Source organism: Triturus cristatus, chromosome 3_2 (assembly GCF_964204655.1).
Source record: "Triturus cristatus chromosome 3_2, aTriCri1.1, whole genome shotgun sequence".
Taxonomy (NCBI): Eukaryota; Metazoa; Chordata; class Amphibia; order Caudata; family Salamandridae; genus Triturus; species Triturus cristatus.
Genome location: NC_140584.1, coordinates 778,619,875 through 778,632,376, shown reverse-complemented (window position 1 = coordinate 778,632,376; position 12,502 = coordinate 778,619,875). Strand labels below are relative to the sequence as shown.

The following is a 12,502-nucleotide window of genomic DNA, read 5'->3' as shown; positions in this document are numbered from 1 at the left end:
CAGGGTTTCGGCCTTTAAAAAAGGGCTTAGTTTATACCTGCATAGTCAGGCTACTGGTAGCAGGCCTGCGTTGATGTTTACAATATCATTATAGTTGAAGTGCTGTAGTCTACTTGTGACGTTTAACTTACAGGCCCACGGTACACTAGTGTACCATATACTAGGGACTTATGAGTAAGTTAAATATGCCAATTAGTGCAATTTTATTTTCATAATGTTGAAAGAGGAAAGATGATGTGCATTTTACCACTGGTTAGCAAAAGAAACTTAGCAGTCTATGCTGCTAATTGAAGGCAATTCATAAAAAACAGTGCCATTGCAATGCTTCTTTCATACAATACCTTGATAAGGTCATTCTAAAATTGAAGGCCAGAATGCACAAACTATGTATAGTATGTGGAGCAGCAATATAGGCCAGCAGTGCAATGACAACAAGTTTCTTAAAGTAAATGCAAAAGAGAATAATACCTTGTGCTTTGCAGAGTGATTGACAAATAGTTGTTCAATGACTAAAACTTCATCAGTCAAGATTTTTGGAACCCCAAATGAAGCCACATTTGAGCACTTTTTCACAAACAATTGAGCCACATACGCCACTTTTAGAACACATTTGCCAGGCCATGCTGGTGGAATCTTGGGGAAATGCCTGAAATTGCCCTAGAATAGGCATGCAAAATTATTTTAGAGAATGTGTTTGATCAGGTGAGGATTATGTCTGATGTATGTGGAGATGCTTGCTGCATTCTGCAGCACACAAAGAAAGAGAAAAATGCCTCTTAGGGTTGTTTCTGTGCAGAAAGATATTCCTCCGTGCACAAAAATAATCCTTCCGACAACACAGCATCATTGCACCATGGTGCAAGGGTTGCCTACGTTGGCGCTAGGCTGCCGAAATTGACAGGAATGCACAGTATTGCATAAATATGGCGCATTTCTGCCCTTTCACTTTGGAGTAGGGCAATGCAGCAAGCTGACTTGCTGTGCTGCCCAATGCCAAATCCCCATGAATGAGGGCCAGTTGCGCAGACCACTTAAATTTGCATAAGTATGCTTATGGTGCACGGAGGGGTTATATTGAAGCATCCCTGATGTGTCATTAAAGGTCTCATGATTTCTGCTATAAAAGAATAATTTCTAGGCTTATCATTTCTCAACATGGTAATCTCATGATATTGCGAGTTGCAAAGCGTAATCATAAAAAATACAAATTTACTTATTATACATGTTCTTGAGACTTTATTTCCTTATGTTCAAACAGAATATATTGATTTACAATACAGTGGCTTTAATAGGTGTCCCTCATTCTTCTGAAAGAACCAACCCTGGGGCTCATGGCTCCCCAGTCACTGTATCGCCTGTACTCCCCAGGTCTCAGGTAGTACTGTCGTCCTCTGTAGTTGGGCTCCTCATAGAAGATCCAGTGCCCCTCAAGCACATTACAGGAGTGGATGTCATGGAAATTGAATTGTTCATGAACATGTGGACAGTCTTCAGAGAACTCCATCATGTGGCCACCAAAGTTCTCTCGTTCATAAATCCTTATGCTGTAGGAACCGCGGTGCTGTAGCAAGTAGGAAGGAAAGAAAAAAACAGAGGGAAAATCATGTATGTGTATTACACGTTTTGAAAAACTTGTATTAGAACGTTTAGGGAGGAGGAATTACATTTATTTGATTGCCTTACTCCAGCACCCAAAGTAGTTTCATGTCTTTAAATTGAGCATAACCTCATCCTTTTAGACTTATTTTACTGTAGAGGGATTCATGTTTCACAGGGCTGTTCGAAAAAGATAACAGCGTGTCCAAAGTTCAAAAGTGTTTACTTAAAGTTTGTTGAGAATCATATTGAAGTTCTTTACACGTGTTTTACAAATGGTTACTGGCGTCCCTGCTGCTCCAATTGAAGCTGAACAGTAGAAGTCGAAACCCTTCAAATATCAAAGCAACTGAGAACTGGGATTCATTTCTAGCTTAAAAGTCGCCGGCAAAACATTTCTTGAAAAAAACATACTAATCCACCTTCAGCGTAGGAATGAGCAAATTATGAAACTTCACCTTGTTTTTCAATGTTAGGTTATTTTTTATTTGTTGTAAGGTTTGTAAAAATTACGAAATTATCAATATTAAAAAAGCATGAAAGAACACGCTGAAATTAGATTTTGTAGCAGAAGACCACAACCCACCATTCTTTTCTTTCATTAAATTGTTCCCTGAAAAGCGTTTTTATGGGAAACTTCTCCTGCAAAAACGTTCTAGCGAGAAATGTTTGCTTCAATTTGATACATTTCCTAATAATACCATGACGTGCAAGCTTTGTCTCAAATTGGCTCAACAGACTTGGCAGGCACATTATTATTTGCTATGCCCAGCTTCTGACGACGGGGGTCACATAATTAGTGCTGGGCGAAACTCTCAGTAAATGAGTTCCAATGACCTGTGAATCTCTTTGAATTATTTGAAGTGGAAGTGATCTATAATCTTATTTCAACACCCACATCCATTGGAGATGTGTTTGTAATTTGAAAGCATCCACATGGTTAAATGTCTTTGGTTGTCAGATCCATAGGAATTTGGTTGTCGAGAAATAGTGCCTACTATTCCAGTAGCGGCTGCTACTGGATCCGGGTGGTGGGCAGAGGGGAACTAGGGGGAGAAGCGGGTATGGGAACAGAAAAAGAAAAAGCCACTTACCTTGCTATGGCCGGCTGCGTCTCTTCGTCCTCTACTTCTTGACTACAATCAGCAGTAGGAAGCTCCCAGGCTCCCCTGGGCCAATCACAACGCTGCAATGCAGCATTGCGATTGGTCTGAGCACCGTGGCTCAGGACTGGGAGGCTTTGCATGTTCCTCACCAGTCTGTGTAATGCAACCTGGTGGGGAACATGCAAAGTGCGCATGACTGTTTGTCAGGCCCAAGAGGGCCGGCCAAGCCGTCGTGAGCACCTAAGGAATGCAAACTACTCCTCTCTCTGCTATGCTCAGCCCACCCACCCCGAAAGCCACTGACTCTAATAGGAAAACTAAAATGCTAATAACAATAGTTATTATCATTTTAGTTTCACTATTGAGCAGTGAGGCAATGCCGCTCCGCCATAGCGGAGGAGTCGCCACTACACTATTCGACATTTGAGAGGCAGCAAGAATTCCTGAATCTGCTGATAGGTGTTCTGAGGTTTGATGGGGTTAAGAATCCACTTAATGGTAGCAAAACAAAATGAAAAATAAGAACAGAGTTCCCTCTGACACACTTATTCGATGCTTAGGTAACACATGCTGAGATCAATCAATGAATATCCACACAACATTACTGATAAGTATTATTTTCTGTTCTATCCTGGTTCCATGGAATACTAGGTTGCCCCTCCTTATAACTCTAGATTGCAATACACAATGTTTATTTGTGTGTCAGTACTTTGCTGTTTGGTGTCTGTTTTCTGACTTTTGTAGGCTCCTTTTAGAGTTATTTTCCTTTCCTTACATTTGCAGTTTCTCCTCTGAGTTTTTGTTTTTACTTTTTAAAATGTATTTGAAATTAAGGAAGTGGTTGCACGGGTAAACGTTAAGGATGCCAGCCTGATGTTTGTGTTGGTTAAATGAGTTCCTCCTTGTAGGTTGAAGGAGAGAATTCTGGAGTGTATCCTGGTGGAGAAACACATGGAAGGGATAGCAGGTGGGTATCTTGATGAGGTTTAAGTGATGCACTTGCTCAAGGAAAAGGGAGATAGACCTAAGAGGGCTTTGGCGATTGAATGTGAGTTTCTATCAATGATGGCAGAAACAGGAGATTCTGGGAAGAGAAGTCTCACGGTATCACTGGGGAACATTACGCCAAAGATGCTGCCATAAATCTCCTTCCAGGTTTCATCTTTCACATCCACAGGAATTCCTAATTTGCTTGGGAAACACAAATGAGTTAACCCCTTCAGTGCCCATGACGAGCTGGACTCGTCATGGGCCGCGGTGGCGCTGTGCCCATGACGAGTCCAGCTTGTCATAGACCCCGCACGCTAATACAACGGCCGGCACAGGGCGGGGAAAGGGGCGGGCACTGAAGGGGTTAATGAGTTAAATCCCCCCATAGTTTCATCTGGCAGGGACTGACCATATGGAACACATGGGAAATGCCCCTAGGCTGTGAGAGGGGGGCTGCTTTAAAGACTGAGCTAAGGAATCATCACCAGTTTCAACCATGAAGCAGCCCTAATGTCATGCCACATAATTATCCTATATGCACATATATGATTTACTCCTGCAGAAAAGCAATTCGTCTGGATCATCTGCTTTACCTAGAGTTATTATCACACAATTTTATGAGGCATTATATAATGCTTCTTAGCCCGTATAGTTTGAAAACTGTGCAGTAAACTTATTTGTTGGTCTCATCTTTAAAATTAATTCTCAGGGCAGAATTCTCCCAGGCTGCCTGAAAGCGCCAGATGTGTTTTGCCATATGTACCTGATAATGGTATATGGTGCTACAGCTGGTTCCCAGATTAGGCCTCCCTGGTGTTGAATACTCCAGAGATGCAGTAAGGCCACTCACTGGGAATGCAATAAGTAGTGCTCTCCACTAGAAGTGTCCCAAAGAGGGACCCACGTTTATTACCAAAGCACTGATGACAACTACGCAATAATAATAATGAATCACTGAAATACATTTGAGAGCAAAGATAGTTTTCAACCGAGTTTGTAAGCATTGAAACCAAAGTTGTCTCCAGTCACTTCTATAAAATATTGTTCATTTCTCAAAATACTCCAAAAACCCAGTTATTCAAAGATGCAGAATGCTGGTTTTCCATGTAAAACTTAAGTACCAAAATAAAATGACTACTTACCTGCGGAGTCAAGCGACAAGACCGAATGGAGTCATTGAAACCCATCCAGTGGTGGAACTCTGGGTACTCCCCCCTTCTTAGAAAGTACTGGTGACCCCTAAAGTTGGGGTGCTCATACAGCATCCAGTTGCCACTTTCAACCCGGATGGAGTTGCAGCGGCTGAAGTAGGGTTGCAGGTCAGCGCAGTCAGAGCTGCACTCGTGGGAGCGGCCCTGGAAGTTCCTGTCCTCGTAGAAGGTGATCTGTTGTAATGAAATAACATGAGTTGTCAATATGCTCTGTAAACTCACATAAACCGTTAATAAAAGGATATCTTTTAGAAACAAGGAGCAGTAATGAGGAAGGCACAAGTGTCTCACACCTGGTTGGAATAGCCATATTATCATACAGGGGAGTAGACAGAAACTTTAGCTGTATATCTTTCAGTGTTTAGGGGCATATTTATCATCAGGTTGTGCCACCTTTGCACCATGCAATGGGGTGCAAAAGCAACACAACCCTTACGTTTGATTTATCAAGCCATGCAAGGCCACCTTGCGTGGCCCTGAGTGGCTTGATAAGTCCATAGCGCATTTTGCTGCGCTGACTAACTCTGCCCTGGGAAGGTGTTTCATGGGTGGAGTGTGGGAAGCATTCCCAGATTTACCACTACTGGCAGATTTGGGAATGCTTCAGAACGCCCTGCCTTCCCAGTGCTGCAGCACACACAGAAAGAGGAAAATGCCTCAGAAGATTGGTTTTGTGCAGTCACCCTTGCACTATGGTGCACTTTATGCTCCAGCGCTGTGAAAAGACAGGTATGCGATATATTATACTAAATGCAGTGCATTTCTGCCCTTTCCCCTGTCACGCAGCGCAGCTATGTGACTTGCTGCCCTGCATGACTTTTTGGTAAATGTGCCCCTTCATTTATAAAGGAATAAGTGCTGGTGCATAACTCTGCTCAGAAGCCCACAGCCGGCCACATTAAATGTCGGTGCGTCATATATCAAGACTAAGTAGTCTTCTATCCACCTCATACCTCTTTAATACAAGACTAGACAACACCTCTCACCTTTCCCATGTTGGCTGCAGAAGTGTAGCGAGTGCTCATTGGTGAGACTGCAGTCACAGCGGCCCTTTTAAACGCCCGGGAGCCCTACTTCCGGGTCAGTAAACAATATGTCGGAGTTTTTTTCTGAACAGTGGCGTGAATGTATAGGCCATTCAGTTCTAACATACATTCCAGCAGAGAATGTTCTGCATTTGTTAAACGCTGTTGTGTATTTAAGCTTAGTGTGAAAAAAATGTGCTTTCAGGAAAGAAAATTGTAGGTTTGTGCAGCTCTAAACGCACCACGGGACAGACGGTTCAAAACGGCTTCTGCTTCTGGTATTACGTTACTCTGCTTTATTTTGTTAACGTGCAGACTATGCAGTTGCTGCAACCCTATGAAATGTATTTTTCTGTAAAATTTAAAGGATATTAGAATGCACTATATCTATCTCGGAAAGTCTTTTGCAGCACCAAGAAGTAGCCCTCCTCTGTACTTGATATCATCCAAGACATTGATGACGTAGATTTGAGCCCGATTCTACTGTAGTAGATGTGGGTGTACCTTTTGTGAATAACACTTTTCTTACTCTTTTGCAGATTTGTGCATGTCCCTTCCTACATCCCTCCTTCAAAGTCTTTTGCAGCACCAAGAAGTAGCCCTCCTCTGTACTTGATATACTCCAAGACATTGCTGAAGTAGATTTGAGCCTGATTCTACTGTAGGAGATGTTGGTGTACCTTTTGTGAATAACACTTTTTTAAATCTTTTGCAGATTTGTGCATGTCCCTTCCTACATCCCTCCACCCATTTGTAAGTAAACCTTCCCCATTTTCGAACCATTTCCCTCCCACATTTACTATAAAAACATATACTATCCCTGTGCAGAAGACTCCACACTTGTGGTGGATTTCTCCACACATAAGAGATAGGACAAGTCTCAGCGGCATACTGTGCGCAGAGAATCTGAAACAGCATTTGTGAGTAAGGGAAAGAGTACTACATCGATACTCAAAAATGCCTTTGTCAATAGGCCCTTGTGTGCTTTTTACAAGAAACCTTACTCTGTTAACATACAATTATAAATATAATATTATTTTTACAAAATGTAAAAATATTAATTTGTTCATAAAATATTATATTAAGAATATACATTAGCAGAGTTTCAGCTTGTAATGTAATCCATTACAAGCCTTTACCAGCCAAGCCCGGAGACGATTGAATCATCCGTCTGAGTCATAGCAATGCCTTCAAATCAATATTGAAATCCACATAATTATCGCGCGTAAACCGAAAGTAGTCAGCATGCATTTGGAATTGTTGCAACAATATTACAGAAAAAAATTGTCTCAAACAGGCACAGGCTGATTATTGACTAAAAAACATTTTGTTCGGCAGGACTCGCTGCCTTGTCACCGAACTAACGCAGAAATTGGGAAATTAATGCTAACATCGCCTCCTAAAGGAACCAAATGCTCCCAACCTTGCTTGAAGATCTCCAAACATCATAACATTGCTTCAGACAAGCTTGGCCACAACAGTATCGTGAAACGTTGAAAACTAGCAACTTCAATACACATAAAAGCCGACATAGCGTGCCACTAGAAACACATGAAGCGAGCAACAGCCTTCAGTAATTCACTGTCATTTAAGTCAGAGCATACTGGTGTAATCCTGAGTAACAACAACCAATAGTTCAGATTATACAGCGTCATTTACCCTGAAGAAAATCCCTTGATACCTACAGGGATCAGAAAGGCGTCGACATTTTTACTCCATGTGGGTGATTAATATAGCCCAACTAGCATGATAGGGAGATCAATTTTAACTGTATATCCCATGATGCTTAGACCTTCACTCCATGGACAAAGGAACTCAGCAGAAGGAAGACAAACAGTTTCTATAGGAATTCCTTATATTAATGGTCTGACAAACCATGGTGTAACAACAAATTGATTTATGTGATTATTGTACTCATTGTCCAATTTCATTCACAGTGATAAATTGCATTGTTTAGTGATTACATTAACAGTGATAAGTTGTATTGTTTTGAGATTATGTTTTCTTTTAATTTGTGATGACTTGTATATTATTTTTATGTGTATCACTTTATGTTCAGGCAAACATTAAACAATACAAAATGTGTCATTGATTGTCAAAAGCTTTGGCAAAAAACAGCCAGGACCAAGAAAAATTGGTCTACGTTGGTCCATATTCTGCTGAAATAAATAGCAGGAAATAATATAAGGTGTTAGATTCCTTTATTTAAAAAAAATTGTCCCACGTCCTTTCTGACCATCAATATTGGACGTAACCCCTTAAATCTCACAGTATTTCTAAAAGTGGAATTTTTAGAATTGTGACTTAAAATCGGACTCTACCATTAAAGAGGATTTTAAATAACAATTAATTTGAGACCAAACACAACATTCCTACCCGTTCCAAATCAAAAGTTAGCACTTATTTAATGTAATAGGAAGCCCAATGTTATCCTAATCGAGAGGTAGGCCTCACAGTAGTGAAAAACGAATTTGGGAGTTTCTCATTACCAGGACATGTAAAACTTAAAAATAAATGTCCTTTTTTTTTATTACAATGCAACCTACTCATGGGCCGTTCAGAGCCTACCTAGGGGTGACTTATCTATCTATGAAATAGGGAGATTTAGGCCTGGCAAAATGTATATTTTGATAGATCATATTGGCAATTGAAAACTGTATACAGGCAGCAATGGTAGGTCTGAGAAAGGTTTTGCATGGCATTTAATTTACAGGGCTTGGGTGTATGTAGTACCACTTTAATAGGGACATATAAGTAAATGTAATGTGTAAGCCAATTTCACCATGTTTCAAGTAGAGAGCACAACCACTCTAGCACTGGTTAGCACTGGTAAAGTGTATAGTGCCCAGAGTCCTAATGGAAAAAAAACTACATTTTTAAAAACAGCACAGGAAGACCACGCCAAGGATATCAGGTCTAACACCTGCCTTCCTATAATCCTGTAAAAGATTCAATTGGAATGATAATCAGAGAGTAGCTAGCCCAACAGTAAATAACATTGTAACCTCAATTTTACATGAACAGTTTTCAATAAAGGTTTGTCAGAAAACCTACAGCAATGTTTATTACATTATTTCATACCCTTCGCCTGTAGAATTCACTTTCTTCAGAATTTCTCTAAGCTGGAAGATCGTGGAGCCTGTGAAAGAAAAAACAACTACTAAGTAGCAATACTCCATTGCTATTTCAATCCTTACCTCATTTATATATCAGCAGAAAATGTTTTCTTTGTTTTAATTTTAGAATTTGATTTTCTTAAATTTAGCCAATTGTACTTGCTCAACTTATCAAATATAAGTTAGTCTGATAAATATTAGTATACAATCATCTGCATGCATCAGAAGGTGAATCCCAAAGAATCCAATCTTCTATGACAGCTATTTGATCTTTTACAACAGCATAGCATGTTCAGACATGTTAAGGCTAAACAAGTATTGGAAAAAAATACAACTCTGTTTAATCCATAAGGTGTTAGAAACTTTACAGTCGTGCTTTTTTGTTTTTCGCTTGAAATCTTCACCCAACTGTTGCTGTGCAATCCTTTTACTAGCTTTAGTAATACCAGACCAATACTCATGAGTTGTACTTTGCACCAAAGCTTTGACCTGCTAACTCCTTCAAAAGCTGTGGATTAACCTGAAATACTATAAATTGGATTAATCTCTCATTGAACTATTAAAATTTGTGCTAAAACACCTGTGTTATTCGCCATTGGTGTTAAAGTTGAAAAAATGTTTTTTGTTAAGACACATTCATGCTTATTCAATCCAGCATACCAAATGCTTTAGAAATAGTTTAGCAAACAATTGGTCTCCCAAACAAGTAACTCAATCATGTGATTATTTAATTAATTATTACATTAGTATTTTTGAAAAATGGTGATAATAAGCTACCTTTCCATAATTCTGGTATATTATTAGTCAGAATGATTTGAAGAGATAATGGGTCTGGTTTAGAATTTGGAAGATGTGATACTCCATCACAAATGTGGCAGATGTATCTTCCATACTTCAAGTGCATTATATACTATGACACTTGTAATACGGTGGACAAGACATAAATCACATTAGTGATGAAGTATCCCATCTGCTAAAGTTTAGATCAGGCCCAAAGATTATAAACTATCAGCAACATGCTCTGGGTCAAACTCTGTAAATCTATTGAAACCAAATTTGTTTAAATTGCTCGTGAGTTTTTTAAGATTGTAATTTCCACCAACGTTTCCACCCTGGTACAAGGGTGCCTGTATTAGCACTTGGCTGCCCTGTGTGCACCAGTGCAAGGAAAGAGCAGGAATGGGCCACATTTTTTATTAGATTTTCGACTTTGTCAGGGCTACAAGTAAATTCTACAGTCATAGGCATCTTTTCTTGCCACCACCAATGACTAAAGATGAACTCATATTGCATGCGTACATCGTGAACAGTTGCATTCATATACTGTGGGTAGGCGTGCAAAGCGATAAACCAGCGATAACGTCTAAAGGTATGTGTTTGTAAGTGTTTTTACTTATCCTATATGTAGCTACATTAGATGGAAATCAGAAGGTCAGGGTGATCCTATATCAGAACCCACATCCAGGAGACTCCTAGGAGACTGATCATTTCAGGCATTGGATGACCTACTGAACGACAATCATAATATGTAGATGTGTTTTACAGCACATTGTGAAGAACCTACCCTCTTACGTACAGTACAGGAAACATATATTTAACCTCTTATGAGACATAAGTTGGGAACCATGTCTGATTTTGGTTACCTTAGATGTTATAGCCCTTTACACAAGTATTGGACATGACTATGGACTTGCAGCATTGTGAAAACATTTTTATAAGACATCAGTAAGTCTTTGAGAACACACTGAAATGTTATTTGAGATGACAGAGCTAATTTTAAAAATCAATGTGTTCCTATTTAAGGATGAGGGGTATCAACAACTATAGGGACTGTGATGGGTTCCAAATTTGCTCCCTCATACGCCTGCCTCTTTATGGGGGAGCTGATCTGGGGCCCACAGGGAACTCCTTGGAGTGAATACATATTTTATTGGTGTTGCTACATAGATGATTGTGTCATGATCTGGGCAGGCAGTGTGGAACTACTCAATGACTTTTGATCATATCTCAATAACAATAATTACAATATTGTTTACACATCAACATAGTACTGAAAAAATCACTCTCCTTGACCCAGAACTGTACATGGAGAATGACAGAATACAGAGCAGACTCGCTTAAAAACCTACTTCATGTATCTCTAGGGTGGTGCAACCAATGCCACCGCACTGGGTGCTGGCTTACTGGGGGCACTGTGTTTTCAAATTTACTGTTTTTCAAGCACCTGCTGCAGCGTTTCTTTCCTCCGGCAATTGCCAGGCCTCACAAAAATGTCAAGATAACTGGTGTGATTAATTATCTTCCTGGAGATAGATCAGTGTTTTGTATAGTTGAGGTTTGACTTATGTGAAGTTAGTGCAGAGTGTTAATATGCCTGCTGCAAAGAACGTGTACCAAGTAGATTACAGAGTGCATATCATGTAAACAGATCAGCAGGTTACTGCTTTTAAAAGAGACATCCATTTGTTACTTGCAATTTATTACTTAAAGTCCTAATATTCAACAGTGAGCTATTAGCTTTCATCATAGAACTGCCTACACACTGCAAAGTATACATTAGAACATTGACTAATGTTGTATGAAGTGTTTCTTTGGCTAGAAATCAATTCTTATGATTAAAGAAAACTCCCAACTATGCTGTTTCTTTTTCAACTCTGAGTTTGTGCTTCTCCACACCAAGCACTCTTAAACTATACAGCCTGCAGGTATGGATGACATGTGACTCCTACACTTTTAGTCCTTTGGCTTATGTAACATTTCCCATACACTGATTTACACATGTATGATTGATTGTCTGTGTAATGTGTGTGTGATGCAAAGTGCTCTGATACCCTACACTGGTATGAGTGGCGCTATATAACTAATTCAATGCTTCTGAGAGAGTGTGGTTCCGGAGACTTGGTCACTGTTGCAGGGTGCTAGTGAGAGAATCCGTGGTGGAGGTGTTCATGGGGGGGCAATAAACATTGTCGCACAGGGCTCCACCAGCGCTAAAGCCGGCCCTGATCCCAGTGCTACACACATCAAGTGCCCACCCAAAATGTCAAGCTAGCGTTATTCCATTTGGGGAGATGATAAGGGCATATACACTAACTAAGAGACAACAGGGACAGGACAGTTTCAAAAAGGTACAATTAGTGACAGACTTCCATGTAAGTTCAGAAAGTACCTACCAAAACATTGGCACCTACTAACAGCAGATAGGCTCTCTATGCGTTACATCTTAAACAGACCGGATATAACCTTCAGCAGGGTGCTGACACTTAAGAATCTCCTCAGTCCCAGTTATCCTAAATGTACAGAAGGAGAATTGGCTGTTGAAGCACACACTTGGTTTTTTCAAATGTGGGCGCTGCAGAATGTGCTAATGGGCAATTGGTAAAACAAAGACACTCAATATCAGAGAGGAGGGTATGATGGTTATCTCCCAATATACTACCTGTAACACTAAATATGTG

At 40.1% G+C, this 12,502-nt stretch overlaps 1 protein-coding gene across 1 annotated transcript; it reads right to left on the bottom strand.

Moving 5' to 3' along the window:
• Nucleotides 1-1,208: 1,208 nt before the first annotated feature.
• Nucleotides 1,209-6,023, bottom strand: LOC146858097 (gamma-crystallin-3-like). The gene is made up of 3 exons (XM_085648857.1): nucleotides 5,890-6,023; nucleotides 4,835-5,077; nucleotides 1,209-1,561 (listed from the first exon to the last, which is right to left on the bottom strand). Exons 1-3 carry the CDS (start codon nucleotides 5,926-5,928, stop codon nucleotides 1,286-1,288), a joined length of 558 nt encoding a protein of 185 aa, XP_085504983.1. The 5' UTR covers nucleotides 5,929-6,023; the 3' UTR covers nucleotides 1,209-1,285.
• Between the last annotated feature and the right edge of the window lie 6,479 nt (nucleotides 6,024-12,502).

Excerpts from the sequence above, each read along its gene's own strand:
- LOC146858097 (XM_085648857.1), bottom strand. The coding sequence starts at position 5,928 with ATGAGCACTCGCTACACTTCTGCAGCCAACATGGGAAAG. Across the intron at positions 5,078-5,889 it reads CTGCAGCCAACATGGGAAAG|ATCACCTTCTACGAGGACAG; the intron begins GTGAGAGGTGTT and ends TCATTACAACAG. Across the intron at positions 1,562-4,834 it reads CTTGTCGCTTGACTCCGCAG|CACCGCGGTTCCTACAGCAT; the intron begins GTAAGTAGTCAT and ends TACTTGCTACAG.